Source organism: Podarcis gaigeae (genome assembly GCF_964106915.1).
Source record: "Podarcis gaigeae genome assembly, chromosome: 4".
In the NCBI taxonomy this organism is placed as follows: domain Eukaryota; kingdom Metazoa; phylum Chordata; class Lepidosauria; order Squamata; family Lacertidae; genus Podarcis; species Podarcis gaigeae.
The window spans coordinates 87,738,921-87,766,022 of record NC_139677.1 but is presented as its reverse complement, the minus strand read 5'-3'; the positions used below and the strand labels follow the sequence as shown (position 1 = coordinate 87,766,022).

The 27,102-nt window shown below is 43.0% G+C and overlaps 1 protein-coding gene across 1 annotated transcript; it reads right to left on the bottom strand.

Moving 5' to 3' along the window:
* Positions 1–1,757: 1,757 nt before the first annotated feature.
* Positions 1,758–27,085, bottom strand: LOC310842817 (stromelysin-1-like). Its single transcript, XM_083734955.1, has 19 exons — positions 26,740–27,085; positions 26,084–26,328; positions 24,906–25,054; positions 24,690–24,809; positions 22,340–22,501; positions 21,624–21,792; positions 20,286–20,419; positions 19,216–19,375; positions 18,473–18,576; positions 16,245–16,346; positions 11,375–11,508; positions 10,699–10,943; positions 10,076–10,224; positions 9,858–9,977; positions 7,459–7,620; positions 5,052–5,190; positions 3,846–3,979; positions 2,912–3,015; positions 1,758–2,191 (listed from the first exon to the last, which is right to left on the bottom strand). The coding sequence occupies exons 1-18, from the start codon at positions 26,845–26,847 to the stop codon at positions 2,966–2,968; spliced, it is 2,586 nt and encodes an 861-aa protein (XP_083591081.1). The 5' UTR covers positions 26,848–27,085; the 3' UTR covers positions 1,758–2,191; positions 2,912–2,965.
* Between the last annotated feature and the right edge of the window lie 17 nt (positions 27,086–27,102).

Genomic DNA, 27,102 nt, shown 5'->3' with positions numbered 1-27,102 from the left:
CAGACGCAGTGGAAGATGTTGATGGTAGGTTGTGAACATGAAATGAGCAATTGCCGAATTCAGTACTACTCAGTGTGATAATGTGTAAAGGTAAAGGGGCCCCTGACCATTAGGTCCAGTCGCGGACGACTCTGGGGTTGCAGCGCTCATCTCGCTTTATTGGCTGAGGGAGCTGGCGTACAGCTTCTGGGTCATGTGGCCAGCATGACTAAGCCGCTTCTGGCGAAACCAGAGCAGCGCACAGAAACACTGTTTACCTTCCTGCCACTTATCTACTTGCACTTTGATGTGCTTTTGAACTGCTAGGTTCGCAGGAGCAGGGACTGAGCAAAGGGAGCTCACCCCCGCAGCGGGGATTCGAACCACTGACCTTCTGATCAGCAAGCCCTAGGCTCTGTGGTTTAACCCACAGTGCCATCCATGCTTGCTAAATGGACCGACCCCCCCCCCATGTACAGTAGAGGTATACTACTTCCCTGGGAGGATTATGAGTTGCACTCCCTTGGGAAGATCGCAGCTTGGGAAAACTCCTGGATCCAGACTCAGGTGGTCTTGGTGTCTTGGAGTGCCTAGTTCCAATTACAGTAGTACCTTGGTTTGCAACCGTTTGGGATTACAACCACGTCAAACCCTGAAGTGTGTGTCCCTTGGGTTACAACCTGTTTTGGTTTACAACCGGACCTTCGGAACGGATTATGGTTGTAAACTATATCACTGTATAGCTGCCATTGTACTCTAGTAACTTCCATACTGGATTATTGCTACAAACACTTTAGATGGGACTACCCTTGAGATGACTTGCCCAAAATGCAGCAGCCACATTGCTGCCTTGGGTTCCATCTAGAACTCATATAATACCTGCTCTAAAACAGTTACAGTGTTTGATTGTCATTTCTGGGCACGACTCAAGGTGCTTATGTTATTGTTTGAAGGCCTAAATGACTTCGGCCCCACATATCTGAAAGCGCCAACTTGCGCCGAAGAGTGAGGTGACCGGGTGATGTCATGTGTGCAGCATGCGATGTCACATGACATTTTGGGAGAAGTCAGGAATGAAGTCAAATGCTGTGGGTAGGGGGCCCTCCTCTCTTGTGCTTGGCAGCTCCACGCTCAGCCTCCTCCACTCACTGATGGTAAGGAACACTGGGGAATCCTCCCCCCAGAATTATGGAGGGGCCCCCAAAAAGCAACCAGCCCCCTGGAGTTGGAGCCCCATCTGAAAAACTGCCTCCTTCCCTTTAGATCCTCTCAGGTGTTAAGATCAGCATCCGGTGCCCTCTTGGCAGTTCCACAGCCCTCAGAAGTTCACAGGATGGCAGCCAGGGAGAGGGCATTCTCTGTGGTGGCCCCTAAATTGTGGAGTTTCCTCCCACAGATTGTGTTCCCCCATGGAGGTGCATCTGACACCTTCGTTATGTAGTTTTCTCATATGCTCAAAGCACACTTTACCCAGGTCTTTTGCCCATGAGGTATATATTTTACACATGATATATTTCAGGAACCACCCTATTTCTTTGATTGTTGTTTGTTTTTACTGATTTAAATATTGTATTTTTAAACGGTTGCAACCTGTCCTGGGGCCTCATGGTGAAGTGTGGATAATGATAGCAACAACAATAATAGCAACAGCAACTTTGACCATAATAGTAATAAATCACTTTATTGCACAGTATTGTACAAAAATATATGGTTTTCTTTAATAATTTATATTAAATATATCTATTTATTTTCTTGTTTTAAAAAATGGTGTCCTGCTCAGTTTTAAATAAAATACTCAAGTAGTTTACAAAAAAGTAAAGCAAACGTTAAGACTGTAAATGAAGGCAGAGTTAAAAATTATATTTAAAATAATTTAAAATATAAAAATAGAATCATAGAATCATTAAATAGTTGCAATCTACCATAGGTTAAAAACAAATATATACTAGAACTTCCTTATTCAAAATGCAGCTTGTTCCATGGCTCATGAAACCACAGGAGAGACCAAGTCATGCCAACTAAGATGGTGTCCAGTGAGCATTGCCTGATGCCCAGAACAAGAGAGATATCCTTCCTCTGGGCCTCATCACTTTTTCCTTTGTCTTGTGTCACTGGCACCCAAACCAGCTGTCACTCTTCTTGATGCTAAGGAATTTTTTGGTTTTGCTGTCAAACTCATATTGATTGGATCCACTGAATAGATAGAAATGTCCTAAAAAGAACAGAAAGTAAGAGTAAAAATTGTGAATCGAATGCATGAAGGAAACTCAAAAACCTACAAAATACCTCAGTGTGGAATGCTCCTAGTCACCGTTCCATTAAGTCAAGCACCCCTGCTCTCCCACAATGGTTCATTCCACACCCACCCACACCAGATATCCTATTCCTCAACTACTGAAGTAAGCCACTGAGCATGCTCAGTCCTCATTGGTCTGTTCTGCACCCCCTCCCTCACATTTTCCTTTCTGCTTCTGCAAACCTATATGTTCTCTGAACAGAGCTGTGGCAGGGGTTAAGGTTTGTTCCATCTTCTGGACCATGGCTATGGTAGCAGTCCTGAGATGCTCAGGTGGTTGAGCAACCTGCCACATTCACATCTGTGGTCAAGTCCTTCTATCTCACCATTACAACTATATATAGTGGTACCTCGGGTTACAGACGCTACAGGTTACACGCGCTTCAGGTTACAGATTCCGCTAACCCAGAAATAGTACCTCGGGTTAAGAACTTTGCTTCAGGATGAGAACAGAAATTGTGCTACGGTGGCACGGCAGCAGCAGGAGGCCCCATTAGCTAAAGTAGTGCTTCTGGTTAAGAACAGTTTCAGGTTAAGAATGGACCTCTGGAATGAATTAAGTACTTAACCCGAGGTACCACTGTATGGTCATACTGGATTAGGGGGTTTGTTTAATGAAGATGGTTATCCACCTACCATGATGCAGAAAAGCAGCGTTCACCTTGGAGCTAATTATTTGGAAGTCGGCTGCTATCTTTCTTGGGTAGCCTTTTTCCATGGACTTCTTGGCTTCATCATATCTAGAGAAATGAATGGGTTGAGAATTCATTGATTTAAAGAGCTTTTCAATGAACTTTCAGAATTGTCCCACATGAGATAGGTAAGTTCCCCTTACTTCCAGTAGCGGTTTCCCGAGAAGAAATATGTCTTCTTTGAGTTGCTGTCATGAGCAGCTGCATCAATGGTCTTAACACTTTTCGGGAGGCCCAGGCTGTGAATTTTCTTGGGGAAACCAATCTGTATTATATTTCCTTTGGTGGCCCAATACTTGCCACCAAAGTTGTATTGTATTTCCTTTGGTGGCCCAATCCATCAAGATGGAACAAACTTGGAGAGACAATTGTTGGGCAGGGCCATTCCTAATCCATTTTATTCCTTCTGCTTAGGGCAATGGGGATTTGGAAGCAATATCCTGCACACTGAGGGCACATGATGTGATCCCTTTGCTCCTGCTAAGCAAGTTGAGGTCTGGTCAGTGCCTTGATGGGGAACTACCTGGCAACCTTATTTAAAGAACTTTGAGTTCTATGAAGGAAGAAAAAAGAGATAAAGGAAATAAAAAAATCTGCTTGGGTAGAGATGAGAGAATCTGTCCAGTTTCACATCCCATCCCCCCTTGTAGCATCAGTTTTCAATATTACACCACCACCACCAATAATAATAATAATAATAATAATAATAATAATAATAATAAAGTCTTTGTAGCTATACTGTGTAACTTATTGAACAGCTAGGATTTGGTCATTAACATTCTGTAACTCCAGCCTCTTGCACAGGTCGTTTTGCTTAATAACAAGATGCTCATTCTTAGCTCCTTCACTTGCTGTTTATTCACATTTGGAATATTTACCTTTGAAGAGAAATACTGTGTCATCAGCCTTAACTTCATAAGCAGCATCTATGCCTTTGCTCAAAGCTGGCCAGAAAGCAGAAATAGGAACCTTTTCAACATCTCTTCTCTGGGGATTCTTTCTCCAGTAAAAGCTGGGGAAGACAATATGAATGTTTACAGAAGAAGGGCTGTGGCTCCATGGTAGATCATCAGCTTTGCATGCAGGTAGGGCTGGAAAAGTCCCTCCCCCAGTATAAAACCCAGGAGAGCAGTTGCTGGTCAATGTAGACAATACATTGGTACCCGGGTTAAATACTTAATTTGTTCTGGAGGTCCGTTCTTAACCTGAAACTGTTCTTAACCTGAAGCACCACTTTAGCTAATGGGGCCTCCTGCTGCCGCTGCACCGCCGGAGCACGATTTCTGTTCTCATCCTGAAGCAAAGTTCTTAACCTGAGGTACTATTTCTGGGTTAGCGGAGTGTGTAACCTGAAGCGTATGTAACCTGAAGTGTATGTAACCCGAGGTACCACTGTACTGAGCTATGTGGACCAGTGGCTGGAATCAGTATAAGACAATTTCCTCTGTTTCCTTATTTTCACTGTATCAAAATTCTTTCTGGGTAATGTTTTGTGTATAAGGTTTAAGTCCTACCTGTCGGCCTATTTATTTATTGTGCATATTTTAGCAGTCCCAGGGAAGGTTACCCACAAGAAGCCATACAATGCTTATTATGACTAAGACAGCCATTAAAACTATTTTAAATAGAAAAAAGAAAGACCAGCAAAGGAAGAAGGAGCACCTAGAGATGATCTTCCAGCCTCAAGGACCTGGGTAAAAAAGGATGCATCTTGGCCCACTGTAGAAAGAGAGCCAAAAATGGAGTCAAATGCACCATGGAAAGGAGAGCATTCAATAACCCGGGAGCCACCCTAGACAAAGCCATCTCCAGAACCATCACAAAAAACTACAGGATGCCTTGTCAATACTGACTAGTACTATTTGCAATTGTTCTTACCTTACGTACCAAGGAGGGCATGTTGAATGAATTTAATGAGCAGTATGTTGAGCTTAGTATGGATGGTTATTTGCATCATAAGGGAAAAGTCATTGCTGATTCATTGTGTTTGCAGAGTACTCTTTGAGTAGAAATGTTCTTGGAGGTAGGGCATGACTTTGAATTACAGTAGAACGTAAAAAGTTCAGTGTTTAGATATTATTTACCTGTCTTTAAAGAACAGGATTTCCCCTTGGAGAGAAGTAACAGCATCAAAAGCCAGGTGAGGGTCACACCATTTTGTGGGTGGTGCCTCTGTTGTGGGTGTGAGGTTAATTGATTCATTGTCACCACCTTCAGGGGGTCCTTGAAAAAGAGGTAAAGAGAAGAACTGAAGAACAAGCAGGATTTAGAATAGGCAGTTCAGAGGCATTGCAAGAGACTTCATTTTAAGTTGATTTAAACTGTTTTTAAAAATATATCATGTAATATTGTGTTTTAATATTGATGTTGTGTATTAATTGTTGAAACCCATCCTGGGACTTTAGGGTGAAGGCTGGGTAATAAATGGTAATAATAATAATAATGAGTAATAATTTATTGGAAGACAATGAAATACAACAATAGATGGAATAATAGATTGGCTCTGCGAATTCACATCAGGTGGTCTGGACGATCATTTGCTCCCCAAATAAGAAAGTTCACAGAAAGATTTTCAGTTGTTTTTCTCACCCACCCATTCCACAGCCATGGTACCCCCTGAAAAATCTCTCTGGAGGGTTGAGGGGGCATCTAAAATAGATGGGGCATGGGGGGTGTTCCTGCAGGGAGGGCTGGAATTCCCCTCAGAATCTTAATTTTTTTTATATATAATATTTTTATTGATTTTAAGAAATACAGAAAAAAGAATAAAGGATAGTTATAAGAAAATAGAATAGAAGAATAACAAATTTCCATGTTCTTTTTCCATCAAATCTAAAGGACTTCCCCACATCCTCCAAACCCTGCATTCTCTGTCATATAAAACATCAGCAATTTGTTAACTTATTTCAAAACTTATTGTATCTTCCATTTTATCATGTTCCCTGATTTCAATTTTACTGTAACCCAATTCTTGTATGCTTTGTATTAAACACAATAAAGTTGTTTCATTATTTTACCTCTAAATTATTGTGTCTTAATTTTCATTTCATTAACTTACATTTGCTGAAGCTAGAGTTTCCTAAAAGGTGCATTTTTTTTTAACATTCATACAGCTTATAGTGTTTTTTCAAATAGTCCTTAAACTTTTTCCAGTCCTCCTCAATTGTTTCTTCTCCCAAGTCTCGGATTCTGCCAGTCATTTCAGCCAATTCCATATAGTCCATCAACTGTGATTGCCATTCCTCCAGCGTGGGTAAATCTTGTGTCTTCCAATATTTTGCAATCAGGATCCTTGCTGCTGTGGTAGCATACATGAAAAAGGTTCTGTCCTTCTTAAACACTCTCTGGTCCACCATGCCCAGAAGGAAGGCCTCTGGTTTCTTAGGTAAGGTAAATCTCAGTACCTTTTTTAGTTCATTATGGATCATTTCCCAGAAGGCCTTCACTTTCGGGCAGGTCCACCAGAGATGAAAGAATGTCCCTTCCGTCTCTCTACATTTCCAACATTTGTTGTCAGACAGATGGTATATCTTAGCTAGCTTGACTGGGGTCATGTACCACCGGTATACCATTTTCATAATATTTTCCTTCAAGGCAGTGCATGCCGTAAATTTCAAACCGGTGTTCCATAACCTTTCCCAGTCTACAAACATAATGTTGTGCCCCACATCCTGCGCCCATTTTATCATGGCGGATTTGACTGTCTCATCCTGTGTATTCCACTTAAGCAGCAAGTTATACATTCTCGAAAGTAATTTATTTTTTGGCTCTAACAATTCAGTCTCTAGTTTCGATTTTTCCACCTGGAATCCAACCTTTTTATCTATTTTAAAGACCTCCTGAATTTGCGCATAGTGCAGCCAATCTCGCACCTTGGTTTTCAGTTTTTCCAAGCTCAGCAACCTCCAATTGTCTCCAATTTTTTCAATTATTTCCCAATATTTAGGCCAATGGGCCTCCATGTTAAGTCTCTTACGTGCCTTGGCCTCCACCGGTGAGAGCCACCTCGGAGTCTTACTCTCCAGTAAGTCTTTATATTTTGTCCAGACCATCAAAATTGCTCTTCTGATGATATGATTTTTAAACAATTTGTGCACTTTAACCTTGTCATACCACAAATATGCATGCCACCCAAACGCATTGTCAAACCCTTCCAGATCTAGGACGTCAGTGTTCTCCAGTAAAATCCAATCTTTCAACCAGCAGAAGGCTGCAGATTCATAATATAACCTCAAGTCTGGCAGGGCAAATCCCCCTCTTTCTTTCGCATCAGTTAATATTCCCCTCAGAATCTTAGACTACTTTAGGGAGTTCATGGAAATAAAGTTTCCTGTTACTACGTCCTACCTTGTTCTGAAGGTCGACCCAAATCCTCCAGAGAATCTATTTGAGTCTTCATTGTGAACATTCTTAAGCTAACTGACCTTAGGATCCAAGCCAGTGCTCTTACATGGCCTCATTCCATATAATCATCTGGGAGTCTGTACTTACCATAAAGCTGCTGGATGCCCTCAATGTCATCCGTGTGAAGACCAAAATTTTTAAGGTCTGTATTTCTGTAGGTTGGAAACATCAGAGCCTCTGGATTGTTGGAATGCCTGAGGCCCAGTACATGGCCAAACTCATGAGCAGCTACAAGAAAAAGGTTGGTGCCTATAAAGGAAACAGGAATGGGTTTAGCAAATCTAAAAATAAAAAAAAATGTAGTATGAACACTGACAACTGGGAAACACTGGCCTGCAAGTGCTCCAGTTGGAGAACAGCCTTTACCAAAGGTGTCATGAGCTTTGAAGACACCCGAACTCAGGACGCAAGGGAGAAACATGCTAGGAGGAAGGCATGCTTGACAAATCCACACCGTGATCAACTCCCATCCAGAAACCAATGTCCCCATTGTGGAAGGACGTGTGGATCCAGAATTGGCCTCCACAGTCACTTATGGACTCATTGTTAAAACCGTGTTTATGGAAGACAAAGAAGAAGAAGAAGAAGAAGAAGAAGAAGAAGAAGAAGAGGAGGAGGAGGAGGAGGAGGAGGAGGAGTTTGGATTTGATATCCCGCCTTTCACTCGCTTTAAGGAGTCTCAAAGCTGCTAACATTCTCCTTTCCCTCCCCCCCCCACAACAAACACTCTGTGAGGTGAGTGGGGCTGAGAGACTTCAGAGAAGTGTGACTAGCCCAAGGTCACCCAGCAGCTGCATGTGGAGGAGCGGAGACGTGAACCCGGTTCCCCAGATTACGAGACTACCACTCTTAACCACTACACCACACTGGCACAATCTTACTCAGCTATGAGTGATCGCCAAAGAAGAAGAAGAAGAAGGAGGAGGAGGAGGAGGAGGAGGAGGAGGAGGAGGAGGAGGAGGAGGACAGCAATTCTTTGGGATTTCAGATGGGTCTTTGCAATCCCTTTCTGGAGATGCTGGGGATTTCACATGGAACCTTCTGTGTCAAACCATTTCAACTACATGCTAAAAAAAAGAGCACACTTGCCCTTTCGCCAGAAACAAGGAAATGTAATCTAATCTTATGAATAACCCGAGTGAGTTTACTAATACCATTTATGGATGTACAGAACTGTCCATAGGATGTACCAATGAGCATTGTGGGGTATTATTATTATTATTATTATTATTATTATTATTATTATTATTATTTTAACGTTGACAAAAATGGTGCTTTTCATAATTAAATTTCATCAGCCACATTCCTGTTCTTTGCAGTCAGAAGGGGCTAAAAGATCACTCTCCTGGTCATAAGTGGTCCTAGCAAACATGATCATTATCACTGATTTCCTTACAGCAATGACTGCTTTCAATGCAAGTCCTGATTATTTGTTTGTTAGGTTTGTATCCCACCGAACAGTGCTCCAAGCAGCTCATAGAAAGAATGCAAATACAAGAACCACAATCAAATAGACCAGTAATGTGACAGAGAGCAATATGATATACAAGTGGAGTGTAATAAATGAATGTCATGAACACAAGAAGTGTCCTATTGGATAAGGACCGAAGACCCACATCCTATGCTCCCAGTGGTGGGTTGGAAGGCAGAAAGGCCAAGAGTAGAAGGATCTAGGGCCAATGGCAGGCAGAGCCAACTAATTCTAGGGTTGTCCCCATCCATCTCCCTGCTGAGTTCTGCAAGGGCACTGAGAGAAGGAACAGGAAGCTGAAAAGCAGGGGCGCCCACTGGCCTGGTTGTAAGTCAAAGGGAAGGCATGTTGGCCCTGGAAGAGGCAGCCCTCCAGAAGCCCCGAGTATGATTCAAGAGCAACGGTGCCTTTGGCACTTGTGATTCCCAGCAACTGCTATTAGAGGCATGAAGTTGGGATGCAACATAGTCATGAAGACTAGTAGCCACCAATCATCTAACACCCATGAATTTGCCAGCCATACTGATGGCCATTGTGGCATCTTGCGGCAGCAAATTCTATAGCTGAGCTGTGTGAAAAAGACTTGCTTTGTGTGCCAGATAAACTTTAGCAACACTGTAGAGCGATGCATGGAGAAATAAAAATATATATATATTATGTGGATTAGTTTATATTTATTTCTTTTATTAACTGTCATATGGAGGAACCCAGACCCCCAGTACCTCATGCATATTTTTGGCTTGGTTGTTTTACTAAACATGCTGCTATTATTTTCTGCCTTGTACACATCATGACGATATTTTGCTTTGTAGCTGGTGACCAACATTTGTTTTTTGTTCGTATTTTTTCATGTCATTCTTAATAACAATGATACTATTTTAAAACTCTAGAGTAAGTCCCCTGGGACATGAATGGTGCTGGGGTTTCAATGTTTGTCAGCAAAAGTAATTAAGCTTCCTTGACAGTCATCACAAGCAAGTGAATAAAATATATTGAGACAAAACAATGAAAATACCTTTTAAATCCCGTGCCCAGGGTTCATTCTCATCAAAATGGACACTTCCGCCGAAGGCAGGTGAAAATGCATGAGCCAACTGCCCACCTGGTCCATCAAAGGGTATATTGTCACCATGAGCTTTAAAAAATAATAATCAAAGAACATATATATATATAAATCACCCAGCCAGGAACTTGGGTAAACCTACTATAATTCCTTGCATGTGATTTACTTACATCTAGCAGCGAAAGAGATCTTGATATCTGCAGGTTTCCCATAAACCCTGGTGAAGGTCAGGGGAGTCACATCACTCCAAACTTTCCAAGCTCTCTCGATTGCAACATCTACGTCAGTGCAGTCCATGTCTGGCGTGTAATTCAGAACACTGTGAAACACACGGTAGAAAGAATGCATGTTTGAAAGAATGTTCATAGAGCTTTCAAAGTGTGTGTGCAAGACGAGACATCTCAAAGCATCTCCACATACCTGCCCCTTGTATTTCTAAATGCGTTAAAATTATGCAACGATGACTAGAATTAAACTCTGTGTTGCACAGGAAAATCAATAATGGTAGACTAGCCAACTTATAGAAAAGACCATTACTGATCTGACAAAGGAATTCCAGCATTCCTATGAATACAAGCTGAAAACAGTAGCTTGCAAGTGGGATCTGTACTACCCAAAATCTGCAGTCTGGTGTGTTCCTGATCAGGCTTCCAGACAGCCGGCCAGACATACCCTCTTTAAGATCATCCATTCCATTATCTCCCCAGATAGAAGTTTTCTTCCTCAGCCAGGAGCCAATAATAAGCATTATCAAGTTACATCTTCGATTCAGGCATGTGTTTTGAAACTTTACCTATATGTCAGGTTTTTTCGTCCCCATTTTGGTGACTCGGGAAAGGTGCTGTATTCTGCTACATCAGGAACCCCACACCTGGGATTCTTCATTGCAGCCAAGGTGTGTGAATCCAGTCTGCCCGTCACTCTCAGCCCAAAGTGTTTCTGCATTTGTTGTAACTTGTCAACAGGAATCTCATCACTCCTTTTGCTTCTTGCGACTGGTGTTGATGTGGAATCAGGGTAGTAGTTTTCTATGTACGTCTGAAGGGGATGAACAGATGCATTTGAGTGTTGCAGAATTATTTTCACATATAATATTTCACATTGTAGGATTTTGATCTTTCTACCTTTTCCCCCCAGTGAGGAAAGTCATTTGTCTAATTGCACCCATTTTACAGACATAAGAACTGAAGCTAACGGACATTAACAGTGAATCCTATGCACGTCTTCTCAGTTCAGCGGGACTTACTCCAAGATGTATGGATGTAGGGTTGTATGTAGAATTGCAGTCTATTTTACCCAAACCCATTCAGCACAGCTATGGAGGAGCAGAGGTCGGAATCTGCATTTTCCCAGTCTATAAGCATGCACAACATTACACTGAGTGCCACTTTGCACTAGGCAATTAGTGACTGACTACTTTTTCTGCTAGTGGAATTCTGCTTCCCCTCTGTGCTACCATCGAACATTACCTTTGCAAAATTCAGGTCCGCTTCTCCAACTTGATCAGCTTCGTGGATTAGGGGCAAAGCACAAGAAAGTGCTCCATAGAGAGCAATTGTCAGTAGGAAACTCTTCATTGTCTCTTTCGCTTCTGCGTCCCAGTCTTAGAGTCCCAGAACTGTTCAGTCTCTCTGTCAATGGATGTGTCTATGTGCTCCAATGGACCTCTATATATACTGGTACTTCATGGTTTTCTATAGAATCAACAGAAGCATGACTCACAACATTATAACATCTGTTGAGTTGCCAAACACAGAAAATGTCCCTTTTAGCAGAGTGACACGCACAAAGTTTGTTAAGTTCAAAAGCCCTGATTTGGCCACTACCAAGAAAGTGACTTGGACATTTCCTCCAAATAATTAAATAATTAGAATGGCATCATTCTCAGTTTATTCAATAGAGGTGGAGCCTGGTGTCCTTTTTAGCAGAGTGACACACGCGGCAGAGTCTGCTAAATTCAAAAGCCCTAATTTGGCAATTACTGAGAAGGTGAGTGGGGTTCATTGCATAGGGTTTTGCCTCCAAGTAATTAATTAATTAGAATGACTCCCTAAAATTAATGAGCCCAAATTAGCTATATCCTTTAACCTCAAAGTGTTTACTCTGTGTAGGACTGGCGGTGAACACCACTGAACTTTTTCTTTTTAGTTGAAAGAATCCCATTATATTAGGATCATGTCAATTAATAGACTGAAATCTTATTATCTATATAAATTAGAAATAATTATAGCAATTGTGGCATTATCTGAATGAAACATTAACCATAAGATATGATGAAATGAATAACGCAGATCTTTTCAATGCAGCAAGTTCTGGAAATTCTAGACAATTTTACTAGGAAATCAGCAGAAATTGTTAGAATAATTCTGACATTGATCAGCACATCTAAGTCTGAGAAGTGACGTTGTTTATCATTTTTGGGTACAGAACAGTATTTGCCTTCTCCCACTACAGCATAAGAAAAGAAATTTTGGGGTCTCACAGGGTGCAGCTGAAATTTTAAAGCCCAAAGTCCACCTTTGCCTGGGGTTCTTTCCTTTGCAGAATTTACACAGAAGTAGACCTATAATGCTGCTCTTCTGGGATTTTGTCAACAGCACAGGAGTAAACATTGCTCTCAAGTTTCAAACACTTACAATTTATGGCTTTCCCTCTGCACACACAAATGCATAAATGCTTTACTGCAGGGAAACAACCTAACTTGGATTCCTAGTTCATTCATCTGTTATTTGAATACAGAAAATGAGTCTGTTGGTGGGTAAAACACCATGTCCAGCAGGAAACTTTGCAGTTGCCAAGAATGGACGATTTGGAATGATCCCTCCTAGAAACAGAAGCTGGTGGTGGGATGACAAAAAAAAAAAAAAAAAATCTGTAGCAATTTTAATTGAAGAAAAACTCAACAGAAACAAGGACAAATTCAGACTCATAGTAAACTAGAAGAAAATGATGTAATGAAAGGATGCAGAAGTTTACTTTAATTTGTTAATGAATCACTTCCTACAATGTCAGGGAACTGCCATCGGAGCTAGAGGTGGAGGCAAGGCTCCAAAGCGATGCTGGAGAAGGGCCCAGCAGGAAGAGAGGAAGCTCGTCGGCTGGGGAAGGAAATCAGCGTAACACCAGGGAGAAAGGGGGGCAGATGGGGGAATCGGCGAAGGGGCTCCAGGACTCCTCGCCGGAGACCAGCGGGGAGAGCACGGGTCCTCTGCTGCCCACACCCTTCCTGCGCAGAAGACTTCCGCGCAGGGAGAGTAGACGGAGACTTGGCGTCAAAGAACTTCTTTGCTGGAAAAGGTTCAAGAAACGCCCACTGACGGATTCTGCTAGCGACTGAGACAGCCACAAAGTGAAGGGCTGTCCAGACAGAAAAGGTTTAACCAGGCAACCTAGCCAGGAGTGGCGGCAACTTACGCACGAGCAACCCCTATAACCATTACATACAAGATAGCCGAATGTGACTGAACAATGAAAACATAATGGTTCTTTGTTAACAACCTTGTAGCCCTAGGTTATGAGACTGAGTGTATAATGCCAACACCAGGCCCATTTTTTGCAGGGAGGCGTATACACTTGGAAGTTGCCTCAGCAATACTGACAGACAACACAGTCCAACTTTGAAAAAAATGGCACTGACTTAGGGTGCCCTGAGAAGAGGGGCTTCAAATAAATATAAAATTGTAGAGTTGCAAGGGACACTAAGAGCCATCTAGTCCACCCCTTGCGATGCAGGAATCTCAACTAAACCATACATGACAGGTGGCCTTCCAACCTCTGCTTTAAAACCCCCAAGAAAGGAGAGTCCACCACCTCTTGTGGGAGTCTGTTCCACTGTCCAACAGCTCTTACTGTCAGAAAGTTCTTCCTGATGTTTAGTCAAAAATCTACTTTCTTGTAACTTGGATCCATTGGTTCAAATCCCACACTCTGGAGCAGGAGAAAACAAGCTTGTTCCATCCTCCATGTGACAGCCCTTTAGATATTTGAAGATGGGTATCATCTCCCACATTCGAGGCATATTTTGTGTTAACTGAAGTTTCCAAACTGTCTTAAAAAGGCAGACTTACATTTAATGCATTGTAGTGATCCAGACCTTGGAGAGACCTCTTCAGAGAGAGAGACTTGGGGCTTCACACAACACCCAACTCCCACTGAAGACGTGGAGAAACCCACACTGGTCCAAAGGCTGAGGAACTTCATTTTAGAGAAGCCTCTCCTCCAGTGACCCCTTCTTAAGCCTTGCTTTGATCCCTGATTCACCCCCATGATGCCCAAGGCTCAGGAATCAAAGATGGTGGTGGACCAGACAGGAAGTCCAAAGTTGCAGGTGGAGCACTGTGTTGGCCGCTACACAGCACTATTGACAGGGGTCTTCTGAGGAGCAGGGGCCTCCTTGGGAGGAAGGATTGACTCCAGCAAGTGACGTAGCAGAGGACTAGGTAGAGGCACTGGTTTTCTTTTCTTCTATTTTCTATTTTACTGGTTATTTTGTCAATACTACAGTAAAAGGTAAAGGTAAAGGTGACCCCTGACCAATAGGTCCAGTCATGGCCAACTCTGGGGTTGCGACGCTCATCTGGCTTTATTGGCCGAGGGAGCCGGCGTACAGCTTCCGGGTCATGTGGCCAGCATGACTAAGCCGCTTCTGGCGAACCAGAGCAGCACACGGAAAACCATTAACCATCCCGCCAGAGCAGTACCTATTTATCTACTTGCACTTTGACGTGCTTTCGAACTGCTAGGTTGGCAGGAGCAGGGACTGAGCAACAGGAGCTCACCCCATTGCGGGGATTCGAACTGCCAACCTTCTGACTGGCAAGTCCTAGGCTCTGTGGTTTAACCCACAGCACCACCCCATAGTCCACATTATATATACACATTTTCTGCTCATGTAATATATATTGGAATAATGAATTTAAAAAAAAAACTATGAAAACATAAAGAATAGAAACATATATGCACAAATTCTGATGCTGATGTTCATGTTATGGCGACCTCCCATCTGAATTACTGTATTGTGGGGCTGCTAGGTTGGTAAGTGGGGTAGCCATGTGTTGTCACTGGTCCGGAAAGCAAGGCTTTTACCCCCCCCCCCATGTGCCACTCTTGATCACTTTGATCGGTAGAGTTGGTGCCAAATAATACCCGTTCTGCATTGTAAGAGCTTGATGGCTTAGTGTCGCAGTGCCCAGACTTTGGAACTTCCTGCTTATTGAGATCAAGCAGGCACCTCTTGTCGGCACTTGAGAAAAATATTATGCTCTAAATAAGCCTAACCAGCTGTTTAGAAAGTTGACGTAGTTTTAATCCGTTTTTCCTAGCTGCTTATAGCTCAGTGGTAGAGCATCTGCATGAAATGACATTTATGAAATTTTATTATGAAAAACATCTTTTTCTCCAATGTAAAAAATATGTATAACTGGTAGCTGTTGGTACAGCCTATGGGCTGTTCTGTGTAATACATTTCATACATCCATAAATGGTATGGTCTCATGGGTTACTTCTTTAACTTAAAGACATTTCCCTTTTTTTCTTGAAAAGAAAGTTTCTTCTTTTGGCAAAAAGATAAAGTGATGATTCAGGAAAAGCTCACCCACGACCCTACAGGGAAGGAGAAGTCACACAGTCAAGTTAATATGAGGAATGTGGAGGACTAAATTTAAGATTAGAAATCTGAGTTAGTTTTCGATCCCATGAAGAGATTGAGGAGAGCCAGCGCTGGCCATTTGGGCAGAACTCTTCCTGACACCTTCATTATGTAGTTTGTCTTTTGCTGAAGACCCACCTAACCCTGACCCTTTACACATGGGATATGTATTTTAGAATCCACCGTATTCTCATAAATGAAATCATTTTAACTGATTTTCAAATTGTATTTTTAAATACTTGTAATTTGCCCTAAGACCTCATGATGAACCACGATTAACGATAACAATAGTAATCATATACCAACAACAACAATAATAATAAAAATTCACTTTATTACAAAGTAGCATACAACATACATATTCTTTGCTGCAATAATTTATATTAAATATCTATTAATTTATGTAACAAAAGTTATATACTGCTTGATTTTTAAAAAAACCCTATAAACAGTTTACAAAAAGTAAAATGAACGTTGAAATAAAAGACAAAGATAGAAACAGGATTATTATTATTTTTTTAAAAAAATTAAGATCTATCGTAAGTTTAAAAACAGTGGGGAATTTCCATTTTAGAAGCTCCTTATTCAAAACGCAGCTTGTTCCGTGGCTCATGCAACCACAGGACAGGCCAACAAACACAATGCCCAGGAGATTCCCTTCTTCTGGGTTCCATCACTCTTTGTCCCGTGTCATTGGCACCCGAACCAGCTGTTGCTCTTCTTGATGCCGATAAATCTTTTGGTTCCACTGTCAAACTCATATTGCTCTGAGCCAATGAATAAATAGAAATGACCTGAAAAGAAAAATGAGGGAGAGTGAAAACTGTGGATCTAATGGATGACGGAAGCTCTCAAAACCCTACAAAACACCTCAGTGTAGAATGAGCCTACAGTGGTACCACAGGTTAAGTACTTAATTCATTCCGAAGGTCCGTTCTTAACCTGAAGCACCACTTTAGCTAATGGGGCCTCCTGCTGCGCCGCTGGAGCACGATTTCTGTTCTCATCCTGAAGCAAAGTTCTTAACCTGAGGTACTATTTCTGAGTTAGCAGAGTCTGTAACCTGAAGCGTCTGTAACCTGAGGTACCACTGTACTCACTTTTCCAGTAAGACTTGCTTCCCGATCTCTCTCCTCCACCACAATGCTCCATTCCGACCCAACCTCCCCCTGCCAATTTCCTTTTCTCCTTCTTTCCTACGTCAGCCTTCAGCTGTTCTGCATCCTCCTCCAACAATTCCTTCGTACTTCTACAAACCTTGAGTTTCCCCTGTGCTTGGAAATACCTCCCTTTGGGACCATACCCAGCAGCAATATTCTCAGTGGCTTTCTGCTATTGATTATTTCTTTGTCAATGGATACCAACATAAACAGCAAAGTAGTTTCCAATTGTAGGACCAAGAGGATTCAGATCCACTGAGTAGAGTCAGTGCCTGATCAGTCGTTTTCAAAATAATAATAATAATTTTATAATAATTTATTATTTATACCCCGCCCCTCTGGCTGGGTTTCCCCAGCCACTGTGGGTGGCTTCCAACAAAAGATTAAAAATACATTAAAACATCAGTCATTAAAAACTTCCCTAAATAGGGTAGCCTTCAGATGTCTTCTAAAACTCAGATAGTTGTTTATTTCCTTGACATCTGATGGGAGGGCTTTCCACAGGGCGGGTGCCACTACCGAGAAGGCCCTCTGCCTGGTTCCCTTTAGCTTCACTTCTTGTAGTGAGGGAACTGCCAGAAGGCCCTCAGCGCTGGACCTCAGTGTCTGGGCTGAACAATGGGGGTGGAGACGCTCCTTCAGGTATACTGAGCCAAGGCCATTTAGGGCTTTAAAGGTCAGCACCAACACTTTGAATTGTGCTCGGAAATGTACTGCCTCTGGGGAACTTTCACACTCAGTTGCAATAGCACACATGCCAAGCAAGCACTGTAGTCTGCACAGAGTCATCTATGACAGTGGTTCTTAACCTGTGTTTTGTGGACCTCCAGAGGGTCCATGGATGGGCTACAGGGGATCTGTGAAATGGTCTTAAAAAAGAATGTCCCTCCCCCCATTTCTTTCCTGTTACGTTGAAAGTTATCAGTCTCAGACAGAAAATTATCAGTCTCAGACAGAAGGTTTTCCCAGGCTGAACAGGAGACACTAGGGATTGACCCTAGGAACTTTGGTACTCAGCTACCAACCTGGCTCTGAGCTAAGACCTGCTTTTTAGATCCTTTTTAGATCCTGACATGGACCACGGCCAAGGGAGCAGTCCTGAGATGCTCAGGTCATTGAGCAACTTGCCACATTCGCAGATGTGGTCAAGTCCTCCTATGATCTCACCACCACACTGAAGAAAATATTGTTTAAAAGATGCCTGATTCTTGGGAGAAAAGCAATGACAAACCTAAACAGCATTTTAAAAAGCAGAGACATCACCTTGCCAACAAAGATCTGTATAGTTAAAGCTATGGTTTTCCCAGTAGTGATGTATGGAAGTAAGCGCTGGACCATAAAGACGGCTGATTGCCAAAGAATTGATGCTTTTGAATTATGGTGCTGGAGGAGACTCTTGAGAGTACCATGGACTGCAAGAAGATCAAACCTATCCATTCTAAAGGAAATCAGTCCTGAGTGCTCACTGGAAGGACAGATCGTGAAGCTGAGGCTCCAGTACTTTGGCCACCTCATGAGAAGTGAAGACTCCTTGGAAAATACAAGGATGTTGGGAAAGATGGAGGGCACAAGGAGAAGGGGGCGACAGAGGCCAAGATGGTTGGACAGTGTTCTTGAAGCTACCAGCATGAGTTTGACCAAACTGCGGGAGGCAGTGGAAGACAGGAGTGTCTGGTGTGCTCTGGTTCATGGGGTCACGAAGAGTCGGATACGACTAAATGACTAAACAACAACAACCATGAAGATGGTCATCTGCTCACCATGGTTCAAAAAAGCAGCATCCACCTTGGAGCCAACCTGATGGAAGTCAGCTGATATCTTTCTTGGGTAGCCTTTTTCCATGGACTTCTGGGCTTCATCATATCTAAAGAAATGAATGGGTTGAGAATTCATTGCTCTTTGCACCAGCAGAAACAGCTACGTTGAAAACTCCTTATACGTGAACCTACATATGTAAAGTGTAAGGACTTTCCTACACTGGGAGTTTTTAAACAAAGGTGTCTTGCAGGGTTCTGGGATGTGTGGCAAAGCAGCAAGAACAACGTGATACAGTGGTACCTCGGGTTAAGTACTTAATTCATTCCTGAGGTCCGTACTTAACCTGAAACTGTTCTTAACCTGAAGCACCACTTTAGCTAATGGGGCCTCCTGCTGCTGCCACGCCTCCAGAGCACGATTTCTGTTCTCATCCTGAAGCAAAGTTCTTAACCCGAGGAACTATTTCTGGGTTAGCAGAGTCTGTAACCTGAAGCGTATGTAACTTGAGGTACCACTGTACATTATTTGCATTTCAGTTGCAAAGGATTTAAAGGAGGGCTGGTCCTCCAGATGTTACTGAGACTACAGCTCTCAACATCCCTGCCCATTGGCAACTTTTGCTGGGGCTGATGGGTTTTGGAGTCCAATGGCATCTTGAGGACCACCAGTTCCTCATTTCTGAATTAAAGAGCTTCTCAATGAACTTTCCGGATTGCTCCACGTGAGCTAGGTTAGTTCCCCTTACTTCCAGTAACTGTTTCCAGAGAAGAAATATGTCTTCTTTGAGTTGCTGTCATGAGCAGCTGCATCAATGCTCTTAACACTTTTCGGGAGGCCCAGGCTGTGAATATTCTTGGGGAAGCCTCTCTGTATAATATTTCCCTTGGTGGCCCAATACTTGTGTCCTGTTAAGCAAAAGACAGACAGAAAGAAAAATGATTGAGAGAGCTTTGCATGAAGATGGAACAAATCTGAATGAGGAAGTCAAGGATTCCTGAATGTTGTGAAGCACCCTGCGATCTATGGGTATAGGGCAGTATACAAATAATAATAATAATAATAATAATAATAATAATAATAATAATAATCCCCTTTGTTATAATCTACTAGCCTTTATTGGCTTACACAAGAAAGATCCTGTTTGGAATCATCCTTCCTCTGAATCAAGGCAATACAGGTGGTATTTGTGTACCTTGGTAAGAAACTTATTGATTTCCTTAGGCCTTTCCAGGATATTGATACCACTTGACTATAATAATATGTCTCTTTTGGCCTAATGCTGGCTGCTCATCTATTTATTTTGCAAGTTACATATTGAGGTCATATTGTCATAATGTTTCTTTAAAACCTCATGATGGGTATGTCAAAAATAGCATTGATGTGGTTTTAGTAAATAAATAAATAAATGGCTGGAGCGAACCAGTCAGATAGGTGTGGTAGAAATAACAACAACAACAACAACAACAACAACATCTGGGACTGATTTCCTAAGAAACATGAAGTAGTTTCAGTAACAGCAGCCCAGAATTTATTTTATTTATATACAGTATTATTGTGTTTCTATCCCACCTTTTCCTTCAAAGAGATTTAAAACCCTGACAGTAATCCTGTAAAATAGGTTAGGACTTCAACTCTAGCCTCCCAAGGTTACAGCCTTCTAACAGCCACACTTTGTAGCTTAGGATTTGGTAAGTAACATTCTATAGCCTCTTACAGAGCTATTTCTGCTTAATAACATGACACCCTCCACTCAACTCCTTCTTAGCTTCTTTACTTGCCATTCACCAACACTCACAAGGGACCCGGAACATTTACCTTTGAAGAGAAACACTGTGTCATCAGCCTTAACTTCATACGCTGCGTCTATGCCCTTGCTCAAAGTTGGCCAGAAAGCAGAAATAGGAACCTTTTCAACATCTCTTCTCTGGGGATTCTTTCTCCAGAAAAAGCTGGGGGAGACAATGTGGATGTTTAGAAACACAGAATCATAGAATTGTAGAGTTGGAAGGGATCCCGAGGGTCATCTAGTCTGACCCCTGCAATGCAGGAACCTCAGTGGTATATCACCAGTTTAGCATGCAGGAGCTCCCAGATCCAACCCCTGCCATCACCAGATAGGTCTGGGAGAGTTGCCCAGTCTTAAACCCAGGAAAGCTTTTACTCAGCAGTGTAGACAGTACTGAACTAGGTCACCCAGTGGTCCGACTCAGTATAAGGTGGTTTTCTCTGTTTATTACACATATTTGTAGCAAGCTCTACAAATATGTAAAATTCACTGGGCTACTGACATGTCAACAATTATTATTTTTTAACTGTTATTTTGAAATCATTTTTATTTGATTTTACAAATACAAAATTATAGATTTTTTAAAAATTCAAATATATATCCATAAACAGAGATTACTCCGAATTTTGGAACCCCTCCCCCATGTGGTCCCATCTGCTTAGAGTGGTCTCCTAGATAATTTATAATCCCCCCCCCCCCCGTTCTTTCATAAAGTTTTTATCCTCTTGGTTTCTGAGTATTCCGGTCAGTTTTGTCATTTCGGCATAGACTTTTTATGTACGGAACAACAGCCGCCCGGATGCTAGTAGCCCGGAGATTGAAAGAAGACAAGGAATGGCACACCAAGATGACAGGCCAACAATTAAACCCATCTGAAGTAGCAGTAAAGCCCAACAAAACGAAAGGGAACATCCAGATATCATCTTCCAGTGCTTTGGGTTGAAATGTAGCTGGAGGGGTTGGGCATGACTTTGAATTAGAAATGAAAGATATCAGTGCTTTGTAGGTAACTTAACCCTGACCATTAGTTCCAGTTGTGGCTGACTCTGGGGTTGCGGCGCTCATCTCGCTTTATTGGCCGAGGGAGCCGGTGTACAACTTCTGGGTGATGTGGCCAGCATGACTAAGCCACTTCTGGCGAACCAGAGCAGCGCACGGAAACACCATTTACCTTCCCGCCAGATTGGTACCTATTTATCTACTTGCACTTTGATGTGCTTTTGAACTGCTAGGTTGGCAGGAGCAGGGACCGGGCAATAGGAGCTCACCCTGTTGCGGAGATTCGAACTGCCGACCTTCTGATCGGCAAGTACTAGGCTCTGTGGTTTAACCCACAGCGCCACCAGCGTCCCTTGTAGGTAACTTACTTGTTTTTAAAGAACATGGTTTCCCCTCGGAGAGAGCAAACAGCATCAAAAGCCAGGCGAGGGTCACACAAGTCTGTGGATGGTGCCTCTGTTGCTGGCTCTGGGTTTCCTGACGAACTGTCATCACCATCACCATCACCATCACCATCCTCACCACCTTCAGGGGGTCCTTGAAAAGGGGTTAAAGAGAAGAACTGAAGAACAAGCAAGATTTGCAAGATGCAGCTCAGAACAAGAGGCTTCACTGGATGATGGCCAAACCTGATAATGGATGAAATAACAGGTTGGCTCTGCCAATTCACATCAGGTGGTGAGCTGAACTAGAATCCTAAACTAAGGAAATTCACAGAAGGAGAGTTCCCAATCCCTTCTCTTGCCCAGCCACCGGTGCCCCTGAAAAGCCTCTCTTGAGGTTTAAAGGGCCTTCCTAAAAATAAATAAATGAGAAAGAGCATGTGGGGGGTGCTGGGAGGAAGAGGAGGAATTGTCCTCAGACTCTAAGTTACTTTAAAGAATTTCATGGAAGTCAAGTTTCCTGCCACTGTCTTCCACAGTCTCTCCATACCATATTGTTCAGAAGGCCACTCTCCAGAGTTTCTTCTGCTGGAAGAGCAGGCAGGAGAAAGTGATGGGCAATTTCCCTTCTGGGAATGTCCAGGCCAGTGCTCTTCTTGCATGGAATAAATCCACACAATCATCTGGGAGCCTGTACTTACCATAAAGGGACTGGATGCCTTCAATGTCATCTTGGTGAAGCTGGAAGTTTTGCGGATCTGTAGCTTGATAAGTTGGAAACATCAGAGCCCCCCAAATGCCAGAATGCCTGAGACCCAGTGAGTGGCCAAACTCATGAGCAGCAACAAGGAAAAGGTTGACTCCTAAAAAGAAACAGGAAGATTGTGAGTACTTGTGAAGCTCACCTGGGTATAAGATAGGAAAATATCTATCACTCGGGGGACTTTAGGGATTTGATTTTGGCAAATTCCACTAGGGAATGACCCAGTTCACCCTCTTCTGGTTTCATGTGTGGCAGAATGTATATAGCCAGCAGATTTTGTGTTTCTAATGTGATGCCTTTCTGCATTTTAAATTGTGTTTTATTGAGAGGTAATATGTTCTGCAACATATATTTAGGGGTAAGGTAAAGGTAAAGGTGTGGACGCAGGTGGCGCTGTGGGTTAAAGCCTCAGTGCCTAGGACTTGCCGAACGAAAGGTCGGCGGTTAAAATCCCTGTGGCGGGGTGCGCTCCCGCTGCTCGGTCCCAGCGCCTGCCAACCTAGCAGTTCGAAAGCACCTCCGGGTGCAAGTTGATAAATAGGGACCGCTTACCAGCGGGAAGGTAAACGGCGTTTCCGTGCGCGGCTCTGGCTCGCCAGAGCAGCGATGTCACGCTGGCCACGTAACCCGGAAGTGTCTCTGGACAGCGCTGGCCCCTGGCCTCTTAAGTGAGATGGGCGCACAACCCCAGAGTCTGTCAAGACTGGCCCGTACGGGCAGGGGTACCTTTACCTTTACCTTAAAGGTAAAGGACCACGGAACGGTTAAGTCCAGTGAAAGGTGAGTATGGGGTTGCGGTGCTCATCTCGCTTTCAGGCCCAGGGAGCTGGTGTTTGTTCACAGACAGCTTTCCGGGGCATGTGGCCAGCATGACTAAACCGCTACCAGCGCATTCAAATATATGCATTTAAGCGTGTGTGTGTATATATATATATTTGTAGCTTTAATATTTTTTGAGAAGAACAGAAATATTGGATGGAACAGCCCCATGAGTGAACAAATGTGTAAGTGACATGGACCAGAATACATTTCTCCATCCTTACATATTAGGCTTCTGAAGAAAAAGCTCCTATCAGACATAGTTTTTGAAGTAATAAACACCATGAACACCAGAAGAGTCCTGCTAGATAAGCACCCAAGACCCATCTAAACTCACATGCTGTGCTCACAGTGGCAGTGGTGACTGTCACTCCTTGGGACTGGTAAAGTGGGAGTCAGAAGGGCAAGCAGCAGACGCGGCCAGCGCCAATGACAGTCAGAGCTCACTAATCCCAGGGTTGTCCCCACCCACCTCCCTGCTGAGTTCTGCAAGGGCACTGAGATTAAGGAGCGGGAAGCTGAAAGGCAGGGCCGCCCGTCAGAATGGTTGCAAGTCAAAAGGAAGGAAGGTTGGCCCCGAAGGAGGCAGCCCTCCATTTGTCCTAATGGAGCAGCCTTTAGAAGCCTCAAACATGATCTGAGAGCAACAGTGCCTTTTCCACTTGCAATTCTTAGCAACTGCTATTAGAGTCATGAAGTTGGGATGCACTAGAAGCCATTAATAGGCTCATCCCCCATGAATTTGTCTAATCCCCTTTAAGGCCACCCACACGGGGGCCATTGTAGCATCTTGTAGCAGTGACTTCCATAACTTGGCCATCTGAAGACAGGTTGCTTTTGTATGTCAGAAACATAGAGGAAGGCCCCTAAACACACACCATATTTTCCCATGTATAAGGTGATGCTTTTTGCTTTAAAAATCCAGCAAAAATTGGGTGTCGTCTTATACACTGATAGTGAATGCAGAGGGGGGACGTGCGATTAATGGTGACAGCAAGCAGGAGATTGGCAGTGGTGATTGGGTGGGTGATTGGTGGCTGCGGCAAGGCCTGCTGGTGATTGGCTGTGGCAAGGCGGGCAGGCGATTGGCAGCTGCGGCAAGTGGGCGGGTGGGCTGCAAGAGGGCAGACAATTGGCGGCTGCAGTGAGGTGTGTGATCGGCAGTGGCTGTGGCAAGCGATTGGCAGTGGCAGGCAGGTGGGTGAGCGATTGGCAGAAGTGACCTCCCCACCCCCCAAAAAGCTAAACAACTTAATTTCTTAATTTTGGGTTTAAAAAATAGGGGTCGTCTTATACATGGGGGCATCTTATACACAGAAAAATACGGTAAGCATTTTTATACCCTAGGATTAGAATGGTATCGGTGTCTCACTACTTTGCAGCATATGTAACTAAGAGTCACACTGAAAGCCATTACAAGCAAGTGTACAGCTGAATATATTGAGACAAAAGTACTGTAAACAAATTACCTGTTAAATCCCGCACCCAGGATTCATCCTCATCGAAATGGGCATTTCCACCGTAAGCAGGTGAAAATGCATGAGCCAATTGCCCACCTGGTCCATCGAACGGGATATAGTCACCATGAGCTTTAAAAATAAATAAATCAAAGAACATGTGGATAAGTCGCCCGGCCAGGAGCCTGAGTAAAACTACCTGTATCTGTTTGTGTGTGGTTTACTTACATCTAGCAGCAAAAGAGATCTCAATATCTGCAGGTTTCCCATAAACCCTGGTGAAGGTCAGGGGAGTCACATCGCTCCAAACTTTCCAAGCTCTCTCGATCGCAACATCCACATCAGCGCGGTCCATGTCTGGCGTGTAATTCAGAACGCTGTGAAACACAGAGTTGTAAAGAAAATGGACGTATGAAAGAAATGGCACCACACAGCTTTCGAAGTCTCTGGTGAAAGAGAGACAGCTTTCTACATATCAGCACATCTGACACAAAATCCATGCTCCTTCTATTTCTAGGTGCATCAAAGCGATGAAATGATGAGCAGGCTTTTATGCTTCTTGCAAACTATGAACTACAGTGGTACATTGGTTCTCAAACTTAATCCCTTCCGGAAGTCTGTTCCCAAACCAAAACGTTCCAAAACCAAGGAGCGCTTTCCTCATAGAAAGTAATGCAAAATGGATTAATCCATTCCAGATTTTTAAAAACAACACCTAAAACAGCAATTTAACATGAATTTTATTATCTAACAAGACCATTGATCCATAAAATGAAAGCAATCAACAATGTCCTGTACTATAAAATAAATAAGATAGTATTGTAGATGATTAAAATTAAAATTTTTATTTTTTCTTACCTGCACTGATGATAGTCATTGTTTGGATGGGGGGCTTTTATCTATTTCCACAGTCACACAATCAGTCAATCAATCAATCAATAGCTGAACTGGGTTCCACACAGTCACAAAAACAAATTAACCAAAAAAGCTTCAAAAATAAAAAAGCAAATTAAGTAGCAAAAACAAAACCGCCAAACTTTATCCGTTCTGGAAGTCCATTTGACTTCCAAAATGTCCGAAAACCAAGGCACAGCTTCTGATTGGTGCAGGTGCCCTGGAAACAATAGCTACAGCCATGTTTGACTTCTGAAAAACGTTTGAAAACCGGAACACTTACTTCCGGGTTTTCGGCATTTGAGAACCAAGGTGTTTGAGTTCCAAGTCATTTGAGAACCAAGGGAGCACGGTAATTAATTGTGCCCCAACTCTTCATTATGCAGGAAGATCAATCATGATGGACTAGACAATTTTGAGGAAAGACCCTTACTGTTCTTACTGAGGAATGCCAACATTTCTAGCATCTTCCAATGGCATCTTCCAATCAATTAAGTGTACTGAAACCTTACCTATATGTCAGTTTTGTTTTCTTCCATGCTGGATCCCCAGGAAAGGTGCTGTATTCTGCTACATCAGGAACCCCACACCTGGGCTTCCTCATTAAAGCCAAAGTGTTTGAATCCAATCTGCCTGTCACTTTCAGCCCAAAGCGTTCCTGCATCAGCCTTATTTTGTCAGCAGGAATATCGTCACTTCCTTTGCTTCTTATGACAGGCGTCGATGCGGAATCAGGATAGTAGTTTTCTATGTATTTCTGATTGGAAGAAAAGATATATTTGATTGCTTATAGAACTACTTTCACATATATCCATTCACATTTTAGAATTAGCCATTCATACTTTCTGCCTTCGTTTGCAACGAAGAAGGTCATTCACCATTGCACCCATGTTACCGACAAAGGAACTGAAGCTCACAGACATTAACAATGCAGTCCTAGGCATGCCTCTTCAGCTGAATGGAAGTTGCTCCAAGGTGTATTTATGCATGAAGAATTAACCCATCCAGCAGCTCTGAGGAGGAGAGGACTGAATCTACATTTCCCCAGGCTACAAGCATCACATTGAATTCCACTTTGCACAAGGCATTTAGCAACTGTCTACTTTTTTCTGCTAGTCAATCTACCAGCAGAATTCTGTTTCCCCTCTGTGCTACCATCAGCCATTACCTTGGCAAAGTTCAGGTCCGCTTCTGCAACTTGATCAGCTTCTTGGGTTAAGGGCAAAGCACAAGAAAGTGCTCCACAGAGCGCAATCGCCAGTAGGAAGCTCTTCATTGTCTCTCTCGCTTCTGCGTCCCAGCCTTGGAGCCTTAGAACACTTTGGTCCCTCTGTCAATGGATCTGCCTGTGTGCTCCCAATTGACCTCTATATATACTCCGTGTTTGTTCTATAAAATCAACAGAAGCATGACTCACAACATTATAACATCCGTTGACTAGCCAAACACAGAAAATGCTCCTTTTAGCAGTGTGACACACAGCAGGAGCTGCCAAGTGTGAAAACCCTGATTTGGCAATTACTATGAAGGT